Here is a 23,217-nt window from a genome sequence, read left to right as displayed (position 1 = left end):
ATATAAAGAATTATACAGTATTTTAAACTCAAGTGTTTTATTTATACCAAATATACTCTACAATACAGTATATGAAAAGAAAAATAAAACAAGATCTGAGTTTTTTTAAATATTGTTAAACATTTTTTAATTTAATTTTTTTATAGATGAGTAAATGATATTCATATCTAAAAAATGATTAATTCATTATATTTACAATAATATATATATGATTTATATATATAATTAGAGATGGGCAAATAGAAAGATTTTAATAAATTTCCCTGAGAAAGTTTCTAGAACGTTTCTCAGGAATAAATTTCTATAGAAATTTAACTTTTTTGTTATACTATGGGATCCCCATATCTATAGATATTATAAAACTATAAATATATTAATGATACACTACTATACATATAATATTATACTATATAATGTAGATTACTGTATAATACTATATTATACAAATGGGATATCTATATAAATAATTATAATTATTTAATAATAATCAGTTTTGTAAAATTTAAAATCATAGTTTAATATAATTAAATAAATAAATTTTTTACTTTAATTAATAATTAAAATACTAATACTAATATTTAAATATTACTTATAAAAACAATGTTAAAGATAACAAATATCGAGAAAACAAAATTAACCATGGGGTAATTAAACATTAATAGAAATTTCTTTTAGAAACTTTCTAGAAATTTCTCTATTATTTTATAAATTTCTCTTTTTGCAAACACTATATATAATACATATATAATAATTTTTGTTTTGCTAAATAAATATCTGTAATAACTTTTAAAATAAATCATTATTATTAATATATTAATACAAAATAGTTCCTTGAATTTAATATGGTATAAATTATAATCATTTAATAATTATAATATTATTTCTAAATATAAAAATAAGATAATAATGAGCTAAAATTTATTATAATAAAAAATGAAATAATTAGTAATATTTCAAATAAAACTAATAAAAAAATTTAAGAATTATTCTTTAAAAATAGATATAATAAATATAATTTTACTATTACTTAATTATTCTATAATATTTAATTACAATAAAGACATTATAACAATAATATATGAATTAATAACAGTAAATGTGTGCAATTTATTATTATTTTAATAATTGTTATCTTAATAATTATTTAGTGTTTTTTACAAAACAATAATTATTTTTGTTTTTATATATTTTTAATTAGTAGATAAAGCAAAGTATATCCTGTATGTAATACTACGATATATTATTTATTATACTGAAGATAAGAAAACCCAAAATTTTATATTTTTCTTCAAATTGCTACCAATTTTAAAGTAAACATCAAAGTACTGTATTAACTATTACACACAAAACATAAAAACAATTAATTTTTATATTATAATTTAATAAGATATAAATTCTGCACTAAATAAAATATTTTTTTTTGTAATTTTATTAAAAACTTGAAAAAAATTATTATATTAATTTAATTTTAATTTATTATATGGTATATAGCTTAATATATAAAATAAACTGATAATAAAGTTAATAATAAAATTACAGTACAATTGTAGGCAATTAAGTATAATTTGATTTTTCACTTAAAGAATAGTTGTTTGATTTACACTTTATTATTTTTAATACTAATTTTAGATTTGTTGATAAAATAACAACTATTGAAATATATACAGTACAAATAAGTATTATAAAGTAAATTGATTTACACTTATTTATAACACAAATTACTATAATAAAGATTTAAAAATTATTCAAAAAAAAGAAATTTTCTATTTATTATTTATACAATGTTTACATTAATTCAGAGCACGATTACAACTATTAATAATTTATGTTACGTTTTGTTGTTTTTATTTTTGCCACTATTATTATTTACTTGAGAAATAAATGGATATCACAATATATATATATATATATATATATATATATATATATATATTATACACATAGGATAATGATTGGTAATATTAAATTTAGTGGAAATGTAGGCAAAATATATCGATACAATTACTTCAATTTATATAACTAATACAATTTTTTACAAGTAATTTGACTAATAAGAACTATATGTTTATACATTAGACAACAAATTTATTATTTTAATGTGTTTTTCTATATTAAAAAGAAATTTATATCATTAATAATAGGATTATATAATAAATGTTATAATCATCGGTCAGTGTTCTTCTGATAGTCTTTTTCGAGAGTCTTATCAAAACAACATATAATAATATAGAAACAGCTTTTTGATACTCAATTGATGAGAAAGARAGAAAGAGAGAGAGAGAGAGAGAGAGAGAGAGATTGGTAGTTAAAATGGTAGACAAAACTGATGACCATTTATATCAAATGAATGAATTTTGAGCAAAATGTATGTGTTTTATGTGTCATATTGTCTGAAATGTTGTGTGTGTTTATTATAAATAATATTTGTGAACACCGAGTGTTGATTGTATTTATTTATATTATACAGAATATTCTGTATCATTCTGTTATATCTATTAAGTATTGTGACACAGATTTTATGACATTTATGTTTTGTAATGTCTTTTATTTTATTAACATTTATTTTCAGTTTTATGTACAGTGTATGTATGTATGTATGTATGTATGTATGTATGTTTGTGTGTGTGTTGTGTGTATGTGTGTATGTGTGTGTGTGTGTGTGTGTGTGTGTGTGTGTGTGTGTGTGTGTGTGTGTGTGTGTGTGTGTGTGTGTGTGTGTGTGTGTGTGTGTGTRTGTGTGTGTGTGTWTGTGTKTGTGTKTGTGTTTGTGTAACAACCACACAGAGTCGCGCACATTAAGAGTGTTGAATGGCCTACAAAAATAACCGTCACTTTGAAAGTTCAAAAATCTATTTTTAGTAACATATCTCTCGGTTTGTATCCGGAAATAAAGCACATGAACTCTAAGTCTGACATTTGGGGAATGGATGCAACGCTTATTGATTATAATATAAAATTTAAACTTTTTTTTAAAAAAAGCACATTAATAATTGTGTCGTGAATTAGGCAAATCTATTGAGGATTGTCTAATATATTACCATTTTTAGGTTTTTAGATATTTAGGTGTGTGTGTGTGTGTGTGTGTGTGTGTGTGTGTGTGTGTGTGTACACAGAAAGAGAGAAAGTTATGTCAATTTTATTATAAWTTTCAACACATTTTAATTTATTTGTGAAATATATTTTTAAWTTACATTAAACATAATTATATCTATTATTTAAATTAAAAATAACTTAGTTTTATAACTATTATTATTTAGAATATTTAATTAAATCATAATATAATTACTAATGAAATATTTACACTAAAATGTTATTACATTTATATTTTTATTAGTTATTATTAGTTTTAGGATTTTTATTAAATATTAACCTTCATTTTGATATATGAATGAATACTATTAATATCTAAATATAATAAATTAAATTATTACTTTATATCTAATTTATTKTATTTTAGTAATTATTACTAAAATAATGATAATTTGTTTCAAACCATTGAAGCTTCAAATTGAATATATATTTTTTCATAGARAAAATCCGATATTAATATAATATCTGATATAATAGTATTTATACTCTAATTTCATATTCACGTCATATGAATGTTATTATTTTAAAATTACATATCGATTCTCGCAAACCCTATACTAAATTGTGTGTAGACGTGAATAATGATTGATAACCCCATGTTTTTATATATTTATGTATATATTGGGGCCTATAAATTGATATCAATATAATAACACTGTTTTTCAATGCATTCAAAATAACATAATATGAAACATGAATTTCTCATTTTAGTTAAAACGCCACCAAAGTTATCAGTTATTTATATATATGTATATTTTTAGCTAAATATTAGCATTTACTGTACAGTTATTTAAACCATTTTAGCACATATTTTTGTGCTAAATTATTGCATCATATTGTATGAAATGTTAAATAAGTTTTGAATAAGTTTTTGTTGCAACTATTTTTAAATAATTTAAGTATATATATAACTTATTATAACACGTTTTGTATAACATGTCTTAAAAAATTTATATCTATATATATTTATGGATATATTAACATTTACATTGTTGGTATCATTAATTTTTCAAATTATATTTATTATTAAAGTTGTAAGTAATTTTATTTATTAATACAATAAAACTTAAATAAAATAATTTATATTATTGTTAGCACTTTTATTATTTAAATTCTTTAATTTTTTAATTAATATATTTAATATTTGTAAGAATTTGTTTTATTATATAACTTTCTTAATGATAATTATATGTCGTTCAATAAATACATAGTTTTGTGTAACTAAATAAAAGACAATATTCTCTTAAATAAAATACATTTTTGTATATAAAAATATTTCCATATCTTAAATGTATAATTAATATACTAATTGGATTTATTAATTATTAATAAATACAAATTTTTTAAATAGTTTTATTACCTAATGCTTTCATAAGATTTGTTTCTATAAAAACTGACAAAATTTTTAAAAAATACTCTAATTAATAAACATGACTATACTTTAATTTTTAACACTGGGTATTTTTAAATAAAGAAATTGTTAATTAAAGAAAATTGAGATTAAAATAGACATTTTAGACGATATATCCGAACCACTCCTATATTGTTAAACAAAAAAAAATATTCAAAAAAATAATGATAATATTTTTTTCATCTGTAAATTTTATCATTTATTAATTTAAAAAAAGATTTTGTAAATTTGTTAAAATTTATTATATAATCTACTGTACATTCTGTACAATCTGTACTTATTSAACGACCGATATATTCTCTATAATATATATACTGTATATTATAATATTACTTTGTATTATTAAAATAATAATGAATAATACTGTATAATATAAGATACAGGATTACTACAGTATAAACATTGTACAGTATATACTGCATTGACTAATAAACTATATATAAAAGTAGCAATCGATATACAATACAGTAAACTAAGATATACTTATGATTACATATATAAAATTTTATGAACAAAATAAGTAATTTTCATATTTTTATTGACATTGTTTATTATAGAAAAAATATGTACTGATATCTAAATAAATAATAAAAGATAACTTATTTTTTTGTTATTATAAACTATAATTTAGTATATTTACTAAGTTTAATAAAGTTAAATTATATATTTAAGAATTACATTATTATTTTAATAATATTTAAAAAACATTACTGATAGTCTATTTTAATTTAAATACATAATTATATTGTACATAAATTTTATAAGAATTATCATTATCAATAATTGACAAATACATAATATTTTAAAGCATTTATTACAAATTAAAATATTGGTGTAATTATAAATCGATGAACTATACAAATGATAGAAATAATGTGCACTACGTTTCCTCTATAAATAAATTATATAACATTAATATACTACATATACATGAATATTAATGTAATAATTGTTGGCATAATGTTTGTGTAATAACTTTAATAATTTTCAATAATTTCTATTTTTTTGTTATTACATTTTGCTAATAACATAGTAATACAATATTAGCTAATGTGATATGAAAATATAAATTATTGATTTTTAGTTAAATTGAAAACCAATAATTATATTTAACAGTAGTGTTGCAAATGCTTTCTAAGTTCACTATTAAGCAAATAATTAACTTAAATTAAAATCTTTATGATAAAAAATATAATATAAATTCATTAATTTATACTATTTAGTATTTCATTTATATTTATTGATAATATTAAAAATATTACATTAAATTTAATTGGTATTAATGATGAATTTTCATTTTTTCTAAACTAATTTTTTGCCAATAGCTAACTCCTATTAATTATTAATAACTATTTATTTTTGCATTTAGAGGTTATTATCAAAAATATTATTCAAATGATACGCCGCCCTGTTATAAATGCAGAGTTAATGCATAGATATAGAGATAAATATATTTATGAATTATTATTATTAGATATTAATATATGGTTTTAGGAGACAAACCCATTGCATACACAAACAAATTAATATCTGATTTTGAAAGCCTCTCAAAAAATTGTTTTCATTTTATTTGATGTGCAATTCATGTATGAATTTTGAAATGTTATAAATAATATATGAATTGAGATTATAAATATATTTATAACCACAGTATACAATAATATCTATTATATATATTATTTTATATACTATACTATACTGTATATACATTATTATAATTATCATTGAATATTTCAATGTTTATTCTTATATTATTTAGACTTTAATTATTGATAAATAGCACTCATCTAAATGTATTAAATATTATTATTTTAAAATATTCTAAGAATATCATAATTTTTAATATAATATATGTAAAAATATATAAGAAAAATAGAGAACAGTCTATATATATATATAAATAATAGAATTGCGGGGAATGTTATCTTTAATAAAAATATGTCTGTGTCTGATAGCAATGATAATCATGGCTTAACTCATTGAACAACAAATTTGATGACAGTGTCAGATGATGTCCTCTCAAGAGATATGGCCTACTTTTTGTCGACTCTTTCTCTCACTTTATTCAACTCACTCTTTCATAACTTATCTCTATCTTTGTCTCTCTCTTTCCAAGTGTTTGCCTAAAATAAACTAATATTTTTCAAGATTAATCTTTGACTATAATATACAGACAGAAACAATACTAACTTTACCTTAAGATTAAATATCATTTTAACCAAATATTGAATTTTATGATTAGTGATACAATTGATAAAATTATATATATATAACTAATAATTAAAATAAAAATAAAGATAATGTCTGATAATAAAAACGTATAGAAATAAAAGTTAGACTATTTTAAATCAAAGAAAAGTTTAAATGTTTCAATGATAATACAAATGTGTTTTTTAAATAAAAAAAGTTTCAGTAGTTTATTACTGAAGTCTATTTGTATTTCTGTTTTCAGACTGAATGTCTTAAATTTTTATAAATTTAATAACAAGATTTAAATTCATATAACTACAAAAAATAAATAATTATAATATTATTATTTATATTCTTTATTTTTCATAAAATCACAGTCAAAATATTTATTTTAAAAATAATATTTTTTTCACTAGACATATAGCAATTTTAGTATTTTATTTAATACAATTTTATTTTTAATTTATAATTTAATCAATCTGATTGATTTACCAATGAATATTATTGATATTACTAGAAAAATATTTATGATAATGCGATAATTTGTTTAAGAGATATTTAATTCAAAAGTGGTTAACTTAGACTTGTCTTTGACTGTATATATACCGTATCAATATATATATTGTGCAATACAGACTATTATTATATAATATAAATAATAGATTAAAATCAAGTTGTCATTTATTATTATATATCTATGCTATAATGTGATATATAAATATATTTTTTACAAGTATAGTTATAAAAATGATACCTATATATATATATATATAATTTTATATATATATATATATATATAGATGTAGTAAAAAACAAAATGTATATTGTTAAAATATTTTATAGTTATAACAAAAAGTAAAACACAAGAAAATATACTTAAAATTAATGAAATTGTTTGTCACCAAAATTTAGTATTCATTTATTACTAACAATAAATATATGAATGAATAAAATATTAAATATTTTCTCATAATCTCATATATAAAATTTATGTTAATAATAAATATTTTATTAATGCCAAGAAAGACATACATACGGTATAAACAAATAAAAAATACTAATAATATTTTTAAGATGTTTTTATTTTTTATTGGTATCATTATATAACTTTTCAAATTTTAAAGCAAAATAACAACAAATCCTTAGACAATATATCATATCTATTAATGAATTATATCGGCTTATAAAATATTTGAAAAATTTGATTTAAATTTCACTTGACCCAGATTATATATAATTTTATAAATGTCAAACATACAAACATGTATATTTATGTGCAATTTATATGTAATACATATTACGTATAACTCTCTCTCTCTCTCTCTCTCTCTCTCTCTCTCTCTCTCTCTCTCTCTCTCTCTCTCTGTGTGTGTGTATGCGTGTTTTATGCATTATACTTTAAGCGGTTTAAATGCAACAAATAAATATTATTAATTATAAAATTACAATTTTTTAGATTATATATTTATATATTTTAGAATATATTTATTTTTGTGTTTAGGTAATATTTTATATAATGCAATATTATCAAAGTAACAAATTAATGAGAAAAAACAAAATGTTAATAATCTACAAAAGAAAAAATGTTTGTATATTAATCATTTTGTTATATGTTTTACAACTTTTTGAAAAGTAATTTACTTAAATAGCATTTCCTAACATTAGTACTATTATATTACAGCTTTATAAATACTTTATTTCATAAAATAAAAAATAATCTAAAACATAAAAAAAATTATTATATATATATTTGTACAATATATGACTTTTTTCATTTAAGATATGTAAAAATATTGATTGTTCAAACAATGGACGGCATAATGTGTTAAAACAAAAAAAGTGATTATGTTATGTACACAATATATAACATATTTATAATAATATATTCAGATACTCACATTCATTCAGATATAAATGTATGAAAGTATTTATATATAATATATACTGTATATCTAAACTATAGTATTAAATATATTTGTATATACCGTATTAATATATATATATACGGTATACTATATATATATTTGGTCACAAAAATTTAAGGCACTTTAATATAATTGTAAAATTTAGAATATTCTCTATATATCGATATTTATTATATACTGTATTATATAGTTTAAAAATATTATATATTTGAAGAAATAAATAAAAATGCACACACATAAAAATTAACTTTAATGCAATAAACGTGTGAAACTAGAAACACATATAAGTTTTTTTAGACCATTATATGATAAAATATAGATAAATATAATTTACCGGAAAAATTTATGGGTTATATCTAAAAAGTTGTTATTTTGTTAGCTCTACGAAAACAGTTTTTTCACTATAGTTTTATCTAATAACATTTCATACATATAGTTCATATATTTTTTTATATACTATCATATGATAGATATAACATTGCATTGAAATTTTTTTTATTATATAATACTTTTTTTGTATTATCTATAAAAAAAATTAGAAGACAATAATGATATAAAAGTTTGGACACAAAAGAAATCGGGAATTTCATTTGAAATGCAATTTAATTTATGAATCGATTTTAAATCCTATTTAATGCTTATTCTTGTGAAGTGATGTTTTATATATCTAGAGTATTATGTATTATTAAATAGAAATATATTATAAAGCAAATGTTTAGTTTTTAAAAATAGTAATATAATAGTTGTACAGTATATACATATCGTATATAAATTATATATAAAGTATAAATGCTATATATGATTGAACGAATTCAACTTTTTAAAGACTCGAAGATTAATGTTTTATTATTATCATTATTATTATAACTATATATATATATACTATTATACTGTAAATACAAATATTTTAGAAAAATTTTGTACCCAAATTACATTTCGAAATCTCTATTTAAACTATTTATTTAATGATTAATCTCTCTCTCTCTCTCTCTCTCTCTCTCTCTCTCTCTCTCTCTCTCTCTCTKTCTCTCTCTCTTTCTTTCTCCACAAAACAAATAAGATAAAAGAGTAAATCTCTTTGATTTAAGAAATTGCTTTTATATATATTTAATAAAAATAAAGCATTTAATAATTTATTTATATGTTAATATAGTAGTTTACGGAAAATAAAAATAATCGATAAAACTTTGAATTATGTTAATAAAATAATTTCTAATATATAAATAGTTTTAAAATGCTATTTAATATGTGAAGTTTAATGTATTAATATAWAAATGTTATATTTATTTACAGATCACTACTTTAGTCAATGCTCGGGAAAAACCAATTAAAACGGAGAAACAGCTCAAAGCTATCGTACGCGTCGGCCAATCGGTCAACCTATCGGTTGAGCGGTTTGTTGCCGTCGGCGAAGCCATTGCCGATGACAACCCGGAGATTCGAGCCGAGATGTGCGACGCTTGTAAGGACGCCCGAGCGGCCGGCACTCTCATTGAGCAGTTATGCGAATCGGCCACACATGAGATCGACCCGTCGGCCGCCGGTCAGATGCGCTCATATTCCGATAAGTCATGTATGGTTAGGGCCGCCCGGGCTCTGCTATCGTCCGTCACACGAGTTCTGTTGATTGCCGACACCGTTGTCGTCAAACAATTGATTTCAACTAAAGATAGGGTCAGTACTAAAATAGTTGTCTTATGTTTTATACTAATGTTTTTGCTTAAACTGATTTGCTTTAAGCTGACACTAATGTCTTAACTATTAGTGTATATTGCGGTGTGGGTTAGTGTGTGTGTGWGTGTGTGTGTGTGTGTGTGTGTGTGTGTGTGTCTGCAGACGGATATCAAATTCAATTGTCATGAAAGTGAAAGAGAAAGCATTAGTTTAGAAATGGATAAAATAGCAATTTGTGAAACCGGTTACCATCTATAATGCAATTAAAATGATCCAGCTCACATTTATTCATTTATACTAATTATATGATAATGTCATTTATAGTATATAGTGTATATTAATATGATCAAGTTATTTTTGCAATTAATTATTTTTATATAGACATAATCTTCTAGACATAATCAAATTAATATCGTATATTGTTTTAAAAAATTATTAATGTTATTTTTGAAATTAAAAATACTTAATAAGTCAAATAATTTGTAATTGAATTTAAAGCATTTTTAAAATATAATATATGAAATATAATTTTAATGATTTAGATACAGTACAAACAAAATTATAAAATTTAATTATCATCTTTAGATAGTATTGAATCAGTACTACTGATATAAAAATAATGTAACTTTAAAATGATAATTATATTATTAAAAATAAAATACATTCAATAATACATTATTACTCAAACAGATATAAAAGCTATTGTCTAATACAATAAGTTATCTAAATTAGTAGATACATACACATAGACTGGGAGTCAATCACTACTATTATCTAAACACATACACACAATAATTGAGCTCTTTTTCAAATGTCGAGTAGTGCTTAAATGTCAACTAAATAAATCTCATTATTTATTAGACAATTCTAACTAATATAAAATCGACTGTCTTTGACATATATATACAGTATATATCTACCACTTCTTCTATTTTTAGACGATTATAACTATAAAAATGGTCATCAAATGACAAAAAATATTGTCTATCAAATAATAATAACCATATAATTTAATTATCTTAATKGACTAATCCATAATAATAATATTATTATTATATTAATTATAAATCTATGTAATAATTTGTGTATTAAGACTTATACAAACTGATAAAATATGTTATTTTATCTAATTTTAAGTTAAAACATTATTTAGTCTAAAAATTACTATTATGATTGACATATTATTTAATATATAAAATATAAACACTATTGATTAGTAATGTAAGCAATATTAACATTATTAAAATTGATACAATACTGTACTCTTATCATTATTATTATTATTGTTGTTTTAGTATGTTGAACAAGCAACTTTTATTATATATCTACTGTATAAGCTTATTGTATTGAATATATAGTTGTATTTTCTATCAATCTATTGGCCAATTATGCTTTGATCAGCACTTTCCTTATAAATATTATACACTGTGTATTGAACACTACGTGAAACACAAAAGTTGTAATTTGATTTATTTATGTCCACAGTAAACGTAGTGATTGTATGTATGTATGTATGTATGTATGTATGTATGTATGTATGTATGTATGTATGTATGTATGTATGTATGTATGTATGTATGTATGTATGTATGTATGTATGTATGTATGTATGTATGTATGTATGTATGTATGTATGTATGTATGTATGTATGTATGTATGTATGTATGTATGTATGTATGTATGTATGTATGTATGTATGTATGTATGTATGTATGTATGTATGTATGTATGTGTGTGTGTGTGTGTGTGTGTGTGTGTGTGTTATGTGTGTGTGTGTGTGTGTGTGTGTGTGTGTGTTATGTAACGCTTTTTATGCAACTTAACTATAGGCTCTTAAGTCCTAAACACATACACATTTTATATATAAACAAATGACCTACAATTATATATATATATATATATAAGTAATATGACTCCTTATTTGAGAAAGCATAAACTGAGGACTAGTAGTTTTTATTTTGCTCCGGGATCTGTGAGCTGCTTTTCTATAAGTATATTAACATTTACTATATATAATTTTTATTATTATTATTGTTAAATCCAAATGGCATAATCCAAGTGCAATACAATATTCCCTTTTATTATTTATAATATTATATCAGATATACAGTACTGTAAGTATACTATAATRCATACATAAAGTAAATGAATAGTTTACATTAAATATAACTTTACTATAAAACAAGCATATAATACATGTATGTGTGTGTCCAATGGTTTACATAATAATACTGAATAGTTTTTGTTATTGATCTCTGAAAACTGAAAATGCATTAAAATTACAGACATATAAAGTCTATATTATATAATATATTGTATAAGAAATATAGCATAATATTAAATGCAAATGTATTTTCAATTTCTTATGGGATTTCAACTCTCCTAAAGCATCTGAGTTATGATATTTGAGGCAATATTTTATATCTCACTCTTATTGATAAAATAAATCTAACATTATTTTTGTTGTTACTGTTGGTGTCGCTAATGTTATGTAACCATATCATGAATGCACACATTCTATACTATAATATTGCTATATTGATATAAATTTATGGATATACTGTACTATACTATACTATACTCTCTAACTCATTATTACTGATGTAACTATTGCTTTAGCATCTCATACCCATTCAACTTATAATACTATACTAAATAAAATAAGCATTAGATGACTCGTAAAGTGATGATATAAATTATATAATATATATATATATATATATATTAATACATGTATAAATAATATGTGAATATTTCCGATTTATATCTATAATTTTTTGAACATTCAATAGTCTGGTATATAATTCGTTGTAAAGAATCGTTTGATTTATTTTCAAACAAAAAAGAAATCTACAGTTTTTGTTGTTATTTAGGGGTTGTTTTTCATATCAATCTAAACCTATTGACGTACACTTCATTTAATGGTTTTACTTTAAGTTGTCTAACATTTTATTGATATGTATGGTAGCCGATAATGAATGACCGTTATGTAGATTATATGTAGAACTTTTATATCATATTTATTGTTGGATATTAAATAATAATAAAAATTTTTGCATAATTTATATGATTTTTTCATTGTTGAATATTATATTTTCTAATTTATATACATTATATTTTTATATAAGTTAGAATTTTTATTCAATCTCATAACAAATATGTAATTTTCATAATCAAAAATATATATATAACTTATTTGATGTTATTATCTGTTTTGCTATTGTTGTTGATATACATAGTTTTCTTCCAACAAATATGTAATGCAAGCAAACAATCAATTTTGTTGATCTCTTTTAATGCACAAAAAAATATTGATAAAATCGAAACATTGAATCAATCGATTTTGTTTTATAAAAAATTGCCTCAAAAAACACTGAATATCTGTAGTTAGTGTCGGTTAGGTTTTGAACTCAACCCGACGTTTCCTACTATAGTTTATTCAATGGCTTTCTCCTACTAAGTCACTCTCTCATTCACTCAGTTACTCACTCACTCACTCACTCATACATTCAGTTTATTTCGTTTTCAAAGTTTTTACTCAATAATAGCAATTTATAGATACAGAGAATTGTGTTTTTTATTTCTCATTATTTTTTTTATCAGTAAAACACTAGTAATGATTGCTTCCCAGTTTCTCTTTAGCTAATCAACCCATAAACGCACTGTGCATTTACGCAAAAAAAAGTCAGACCTACGAGAAACACAACTGTGCTTTCAATTGAAGAAAATAATGTATTCTTAGTGTTGTATTCTTAGACTAACTTTCCTTTCAAAAGGCAATACATTCTTATTCGAGCCATTGGTTTCATAGTCGGTCCCAACAAATGTTGTATAGATTTCTCTCTTTTTTCCTTTTCTCGCAATTGAATAAATGTCTCATTTTATACTCATTTTTTATTATATTTATAAATCAATGTAATAAAATGGCGTTTTCTTCATATACTAAATGTGAAGCACAGAGACATACAGATAGACAGACACCGAGAGAGACACCGACAATAGAGAGAGAGAGAGAGAGAGAGAGAGAGAGAGAGAGAGACGACAGACACAGCTATAAAAATTCTTTGCTTGAATTCACAATTCAATCGTTTTTTTCAGAGACATTCACTATAAATCGCAAAGAAAACTAAATTTAATCTATATTTATATTGAATTTATATATATCTGTATATAAATCTATATTACCTAATATTTGTTAAACTATGCCACTAACACATATAAGCCCATTCCCTACACTTACATTGATAACTATTTTTTTCTCTTAGTTCATGAAAAAACTTGACTGACTTATTAAATCCCACTTAATCTGCAAATAATGAGCCGTCAAAATGATTAGTGGTGTTTACAAACAGCATATTACTGGTGATACTGATTACACACACACATACACACACTGTTTATTGTTGAGTTTAGTATTTTCATGTGTCTTAAAAGTGACACAATACTGTATTTTAAACAAATGACATACAAATTGTATAAAATTGTGGATAAGATTGCCGTTTGATAACTATTCTACTGTGTAATAACCGTATGTTTGTTTGCACAGTCATCAACACGGGTGGGTGTCGTTATGTTTTTATTGTGTCGACAAATGTTTGCAATGATTATAATATTAAGTGTGTAATAATTATGTAATTTCAATGCAAATGTGACCACAAGGSTTGCCATTAATTCAGTCACGATGTCTATAAAGCGATTATTACTGCTATAAATACTGATGTAATTTATATTTATTTATATTTTGTGAAAAAATGATTAAATTACTTGTAATAATGAAAAAGATTGATAATCTTATTAATTATAATATTTTTCATCTGTTCACTGCATATATATAATTTAAATTTAAAATAAATTTCTTTAATTATTTGGTAGACTTAATTTATATATATTTTTTAAATTTCAAATATTAATAATAAACATTGTTTTTCTAATGAATATAAATGCATACTTTTTCCAATAGATATATATATTTCACTTATAAATATTTTTTTTATCAACTTATCTTCAAAATTTTGAGTTAATTTTTTTGGTGCTAATGCATGAATTTGAAAGCCTAAAACATATGAAAATTTAATTTCAAATCCATTTATATTTACTTCACTTTAGTTTCAACAATAATTTTTTTGTGCAAAATTTTTACTGTATATCAAAATATAAAAAAAAACTTTATTAAATTCAATTCCCATTCTTATTTTTAAAAAACTATACATCAATACTTTTAAAATATCAATGTATTAATACATCAAATATATATATGTGATTGTGTGTCGGTACACATTTATATAAGTTTATTACCAGTGATAGTCTCTCATGAATACAAAACTTTTTTAGACCAAAAAAACTTTATAGTTTTCACTGAATATAATCTTTTCCGATATTTTCACTACATATAAGTAAAATAGTTTTCAATTTATTTTACTACACATACACTTTCGCCATAAATTTATAGCCATTTTGACGACCAATTTTTATTTATATGCCAACCCTTAAGCCAGTTGTCTATCGCTATGGTCTCTAATGGTGTACTCAATGTTTGTCACTAACCGCTAACTCTGTTGCTTAAGGCTTGAAAGTCTAAATTTATAATATTTTTTGTTGTTTGTAAAATAATTTCAGATAAAAAATGAATATTTTATCCCAGTTTTTCTTATATTTATATACACTTTAAATTTTATAGTTATATTTATCATTATTTATTTTATATCATTTATTATGTATTGGCATATTATTTGTGCACATCTTCTACAAAAATAACTTATATTTGAATCTAATACTAGCAGTAATATCTTGCAAAATGGTTGACCCTATATATACTTTATATGATATAGAAAATTAGTTTTTACACATCTAACTGTAATACCTATTGACATAAACATATTGTAAATGATGGCTACATTTCATGAGAAAACAGTGGCTTAATGTTGTTTAAACGAAAAAATCTGATCCATTATCTGATGATAAAAATAAAAAAAGATAGTAATGATGGTCACACATATTATTAGGTGATATCAAAATTGGTACTATTTCTTTTATATTATAACTATTACTACAATATATTATCATATTTTATGCGACACATAAATAGTAAAGTTATATTAATAATAAATAGTTATTGACTTGAATCAAACTTTTTTCCTTCTTACTAAATATTGATATATTTATGTATAAATGCTATCATAGGGAGTGTCCAACAAATAGTATAGACATACAGTGCGATGAGTGATAAAAATGTCAATCAATTTATCAATTGAAGCGCTCATTGAATGGTTAAGTCATTGCATTTTTATTTTCACAACCAAAATAGTTTCTTATATTGTCATCGATTTTGATAAATAGTGTTCAATCAATTGTCAACAATATATTTACACCATTATATGTTTAAGTATTATAAAAATAAAGCATTGAAACCCATCAATGATATATACATATAATATTTATGAGTATTAATGAAATGTCTACAAAATGAGTTTAGAGTACTATCTAAACATCGTTTCATAAAAACTGACACTAATTTAAATTGAATTAAATTGAGTTATAATTAAATTTATCGAAAAATAATTATTATTTAATTAAAATATAATATATAAAGATTAAAATAAGTTGTAGTTTAATATTAAATTAGTCCGTTTGGTCTCTCTAATTCACTATTATAATCGATATTTCGGTAACATAATTTACGACTCCGGAAGTTTGTACCGAAATTATCTTAAATATCATTGATATTGACCATCCAGTTCTTTGTGGTGCATCCAATATGTTTGTCTAACCTTTATCTTTGGTTAGAAAGGAGCAACATCATAAAAAATTACCATGGTTAATAACCAAGACATTTAAGATAATTTTTGTCCAGAATTCTAAAAAATTTACTATCGGGTAACTAAATCCCGATTAAAAGTGGTAATCATAGAAATAATTTAAAGAAAAAAACGGGAACAGATTCTTACATAATATACTATTTGAATATATTATTTAAAATCTATTATAATTATTAATTTTGCTATTATATTGTAGTTTACTTTAGTTAAGTAAATTTAGTGTCAGTTATTATGAAACAAGGTTTATAGTACAGATAAATCAATATAATTCAGATTTTTATTAGGCTTTAATATATTACTACATATTATAAATATATTTTTAATATAAATTATTATCTACATTAAATACTATTTGATATAGTCAATCAAATTATTAATTTATTAATTATATAAAGGAAAAAGTAAAAATTTTTAAAATAATTATAAAATAAGAGTATAAAGATTTATAATATTTATAAGCAATTTATATTTTAAAAATTTGATGTTTTTCAGGCAACACAATACATTTGTATTTAACAAACAAATAATAATTAATTAGTAATTATTACTAGAAATTTAAAAAAAATCATAATTCATAAGTACATTTTACTATATATATATATATATATATATACTATAGTATATTATGTTTTATATTAAAAATTATATTTATTTACTTTTTCTACTGTATAACTTATATTGCTAATGTACTTTAATGTGTTTAACTTACTTTTTTGAATTAAAATGTTATACAATCTTATTATTTAATGTATAGAATATATCTCTATTTGTTATCAATCATTATACAAAATATTTTAAGAAATATTTTTGTAGATTAAGTTTTTACATGTCATTTTAAAATTTATATTAACTATAGTAATCTAAAAATATATTTTTGTGGTTAAGAGTGGGTGAATGAGAGAGAGAGAGAGAGAAAGAGAGAGAGAGAGAGTTGACTGACAGACATTTCTCACAATATTTGACATATCATTAGATTTTTTTATTCAAAAAGATTGAAAAAATGAATGATATTTTCAAAGTTATGTATTAATAATATTTTAAACACGTTTAGCATATGCTATAAAAAATATTATTTATAACCAATGAATTATTATCTATTTATAAATTTATGTATATATATATTATATTTATTAAACTGATTATAATMCAGGTGTCAATTAGTTTAAATCGGTTGGAAAATGTGGCCAATTTTACTGAATTTGTTAAAGCGTTTTCACAATTTGGTACTGAAATGGTTGAGTTGGCGCATCTCACCGGTGATCGACAAAATGTATGCCATTTCGCAATATTATTATTATTATTACTATTATTTATTCAGTTATCTAACTAAACCATTTGCAATGTAAATATATTTGAAAATAGGATTTGAAAGATGAGCGCCGTAGGGCTCAAATGAGTTGTGCCCGACAGATACTGGAGCGCTCAACGATGATGCTGTTGACGTCATCCAAGTGTTGTCTCAGACATCCCGATTGCGATACGGCTCGTGATAATCGGGACACTGTTTTCTTGCAGATGCGTCGGGCGATGGACTTAATTCATATGGTAGTCAAAGATGGTGTGATTCCCCAATTGGCTGCCAGTGCGGCCACATATGAAACTAATATGCGACGCACTGGCCGTCATGTGTCCAGATATGAGACCAGATACCAGACACCAGAGTGGAAACTAGAGGAATGGGATGAATGTATTACCGCTTATAACGCTGTCAGACGACTGCATGTAAGTTAACTATTATTATATAAAATAATTGTTTAAATATATTAAAAGTAATTAAAGTAAATACTTTTAACAAATAATTTAAATAAATAATTAATAACCATATGATAATATAGCACTTAATTAACTTTTATTATTTTAAGTAAATAATAAAAACAATAAAAAAATAAATACTATATTGTAATTTAGCAATATTTACAATTTACAAAATATAGTATATGTTTAAAAATTTATTTTATGTAAATTTTAAATCGATTTATAACATACAATATATTTATTTATCTATACGTATGTTATTGAAATACTGTAAACATAAAAAGTTATTTTTGCTAAACAAATATAGCTAATTATATGATAAAACGTGAACAAATTTATGTTATATAATTTTCTAATTTTAGTAAACCAGTCAAACTGTTTGACATATCTTATAAATATTAGCAAATATTATATGATATATAATATAATAAAATACAAATGTTTACATAAAGATATTCATTTGTTTGCTTAACGTTTGTTATATTACTCATCTCTTAATTATCCGATTTGAGTCATAATATTATACATAAGATTACAATAAATATTTCTTTTCAAAAAAAAACTAACAACAAAACAAATAATCGATAGGCAATCAAAATAAAGATTAGAGTTCAGCACAAAATTGACTTTTTCTATGTATATTTGTGTGGATCTAATACTGAACTATCATTTAATCTAAACCAATCTATTTGAATGAATGAGAGGAACGGTAGGTAATAGACTGACCCATAAATTTATTGTCATTCATGTACTGTATATATAATATCAAATTCTTGTAGTTCACAATGTTTTACACAGTACTGTATTGACCTATAGGTCTCTATAATCACATAAATTTCCTAAATTTAAATAACATTTTATTGAATAAATAACTTTTTTTGTATGTATTATATTACAAGTTATTATAATTATAATCAAGCAAATAGCTAAAAAAYAAAAATTGTTTGATTATTTTATATTATAGATATTTGTTAAATTTATAATATTATAACCATGATATGGATTATAACCAAGTCTAATGTAAATTTTGTAAATAAATTTATATTAACAAAAAAGTTATCTGTAATATAAATTTTTGTAAATCTGTATATACTGTACTATATAAAGGCCAACCTCTTTTATGTTGCCTGTATAACCACATATAATAATAATATATATAATATATATATAATAATAATAATAATAATAATAATAATAATAATAATAATAATAATAATAATAATAATAATAATAATAATACAGGTAAAATCTGTATTGTAAGTCAGTCTAGTAAGTAATGTTGTCTTTTCACATTGTCTTACATGCGATGCCAATGTATTTGCCTTAACAGTGATGTTTGTTTTAGTCCTAACTCTCGTAACAATAAGATAGTATGGGTTGAAAACATCGGGGAATTTGATGAACAATACTAATGGACACATGAATCACAAGTCATTGATTTGGAAAAAGCTTTTTTGATACCAATCGACACAATAGCTTAATGTTTGTGTCAATACAAATCACAGATACTATAAATTAATGAAAAAATAATAATGTAGTTACAAGTATTCATTTTATATGTCTTACTGTATTTATTTAAAAATAATTAGATTTATTTAATAAAATACTTTTTTTAATTATTTAATTTATATAGATTTTACTGTAAAACCAACATTATATGTTATAGTTTAATTTTTTTTGTTCTTTGACTTAAATTAAATTTCTTAAAATTATAAAACAAATTTATAAATCATTTTATTAATCATAATTCAATTAAATAAGACATTGTATTAATGATTTAATTAAATCTAAATTATAAAATTATTCAATAAATCTATAAAAAATATTTTAATATAGGATTTAATAGAGATGTGTCGCATGACGTTTGTTGGCCAACACATTAGGGATCGGCTTAACTGTGCCTTAGCTGCAGTGGTCGAGAGGACGCAGGACTTTACGGACTCGGCGTACACCAGTCACGAGCGCCGGGAGAGGATACTCTTACTCTGTGATCGGGCCCGACTCGAGCTCAACTCATTGCTCAGGAATGCGCTTTGCCTGGTATGCCATCAAAATAAGTCTATCCATTAGTTAAGAGTCATTAATAATTGAAATGAATATCCTTTAGGAACAGTCATCATCACAGTCTCCGAGCGAAGACTTTGAAGCTTCCATAACACAAACACTTAGAGCTAGTATTGACCTCAAGAATGAGGTATAGGTTTTATTATATGACKCCCTATATAAGCGATTAGACTATGTTAACCATTGAACCTATTGTTTCTATAGCTACAAGACACTGCCTTAGACCAAATYGACGAGCTTCTCAAACTGGAGGCCCACCATCAAGATATGGTCGGCCGATTGCGTAACACAGCTCTGGCCAGCGATCAGGAACGGCTCGACGAATTGTGCGAACAATTCAACGAATACTGTGAACGGGTTCAGGAGGTGTGTCGACTACTCCATCACACGTCGCCCACCGACACAACACAGATTAAGTCCAAACACTTGGAGATGTCGCTGGAAGTACACGGACAGCAACTGATAGCTGCCTGTCATACACTAGCTGTACATCCGAACAGTAAGATAGCCAAAGAAAATTTAGACGTCTTTGCCGATGTTTGGCACCTATTGTGCGGTGATTTGACTCAGTTAGCCCGCGAAGTGTCTGAACACGTTCGCGGGTGTCCACAACTGGAGAATTCAGTATATTTGCCGCAACAACGATATCCGACCGGTACTTTGCCATTGAGTACAGCAGCCGCCGGAACCTCCACGTCGACAATGCGGTCGACACAGCCGTTCGGCGCCAGTCAGATGACAAACCCAATGAACACCGGGAGTCCATCGATGAGCAAAGTTATGCCCAATCCTAATGCTGCCGGCAATATGTCGTCGCGATATTCGGACGAAGAAAGCAAAGGAAAAGGACAGTCAAGTGATACCGATATGGGAACAGATGTTGAGGGCAAGGCATCCAACGCTGAAGATGATAATGATATCGCACGTAAAGTAAAATCTATGTCAACGATGGCCACATCTATGCTTCAGTTCACCAGAGGAGAGGGTGAACTCAAGACAACACAAGACCTCTTCACTCAGGCAGAGTTCTTCGCTGATGAGGGCAATAAACTATACAAAATTGTCAGACATTTCTCTTATCAGGTAATCATCACTTTTATCCTCAATTTTCTGACTCTTATTTTATTTGCTGACATATTTAAAAAAATATTTATTTAATAAGCATTTTGGTTTCACTAGTTGTTTATACACTGAAATATTATATTTGTATATTTATGTTAATTTACAAATAAAACATATTTAAAATACTTTCACAAAAATATAAATATATATGAAAAAGTTATATTTTTATTTAATATTATTTTTAATTAACACTTTATATCACTTTTAAATAAGTATAACAATTTTAACTATTGATATACATATCATAGTAGAGTATATTTTTATACATATAATTTTTAGATAATTAGTAATTTTATATTTCATATTTTATTAAAATATTAATACCGGTATATTAATTATTATCTATTGTCTTTGCAACTAATATTAAATGTTATTTTAGAATCACTAATATTAAAATTATTAATATTAAAACATTTATATTAATATTATTTTTATTAAAGTACGTTTATCTAATATTATAGATTTTACTAAGTGTTAAACTAAACATCTAGTATTTACATTTACTTATAATCTATTTTTGCTATATTATGAAATTGCATTTACTAAATGACACATAAAATATAGACATTAGAGTACATAATCGTCAGAAAGTTTAACAATTATATGTGAGCTAATAATAGAAATAAAATGTTGTTTTATCACATAATCTAAGCATAACAACAATAATACTAATTAAATATATAATTATTATATAATTTTTAAAAAATCATTTTCACTAATAATTTTATATACTATGTAAAGTTATAATATACATTACACAGTAATATTACTATTGTTATGTTTTGAATGATAGATAAACCACATATATTATGTGATACGAAAGTGATGATAATTGCGATATTATTTTTATGTTTAGTAATATATATTTCTAACATTTTTTATCTCATTTAAGTGTTAGACATTGTGGTGATCCCATCACATGTAAGCATATAGTGATATTCAAGTGTCTATTTTATGTCATATCATAATATTTGTATGAAATGCCAGTTGTTATCGTTATAAACACATGTAATTGTATGTTAGGTTTGAAGTCTTATGATATTATATTGTCGTAAATAGAGATTCAATAAGATTTCTAATATCAAATATAATCTATTATTATATAATATGTCTGTTATTACTTTAACAAAGTTTATATACTTATRTATATATATATATATATATATACAG

At 23.1% G+C, this 23,217-nt stretch overlaps 1 protein-coding gene across 1 annotated transcript in view; it reads left to right on the top strand.

Moving 5' to 3' along the window:
* LOC128964291 (alpha-catulin-like) overlaps positions 1-23,217 on the top strand; it is a 31,395-nt gene that overhangs the window by 5,852 nt on the left and 2,326 nt on the right. Inside the window, exons 2-7 of the mRNA XM_054310872.1 lie at positions 9,910-10,290; positions 18,257-18,376; positions 18,469-18,828; positions 20,698-20,901; positions 20,969-21,055; positions 21,130-22,008. Coding sequence (XP_054166847.1) covers positions 9,910-10,290; positions 18,257-18,376; positions 18,469-18,828; positions 20,698-20,901; positions 20,969-21,055; positions 21,130-22,008 — 2,031 coding nt within the window. The remainder of the gene's footprint in view (positions 1-9,909; positions 10,291-18,256; positions 18,377-18,468; positions 18,829-20,697; positions 20,902-20,968; positions 21,056-21,129; positions 22,009-23,217) is intronic.

The sequence above is a fragment of the Oppia nitens genome, unplaced genomic scaffold (genome assembly GCF_028296485.1).
Source record: "Oppia nitens isolate AA-2021 unplaced genomic scaffold, nextdenovo-longstitch-racon4-pilon3 scaffold8_pilon_pilon_pilon, whole genome shotgun sequence".
Lineage (NCBI taxonomy): Eukaryota > Metazoa > Arthropoda > Arachnida > Sarcoptiformes > Oppiidae > Oppia > Oppia nitens.
The sequence above is the reverse complement of the archived record's forward strand: the minus strand, read 5'-3'. Positions and strand labels throughout refer to the sequence as shown.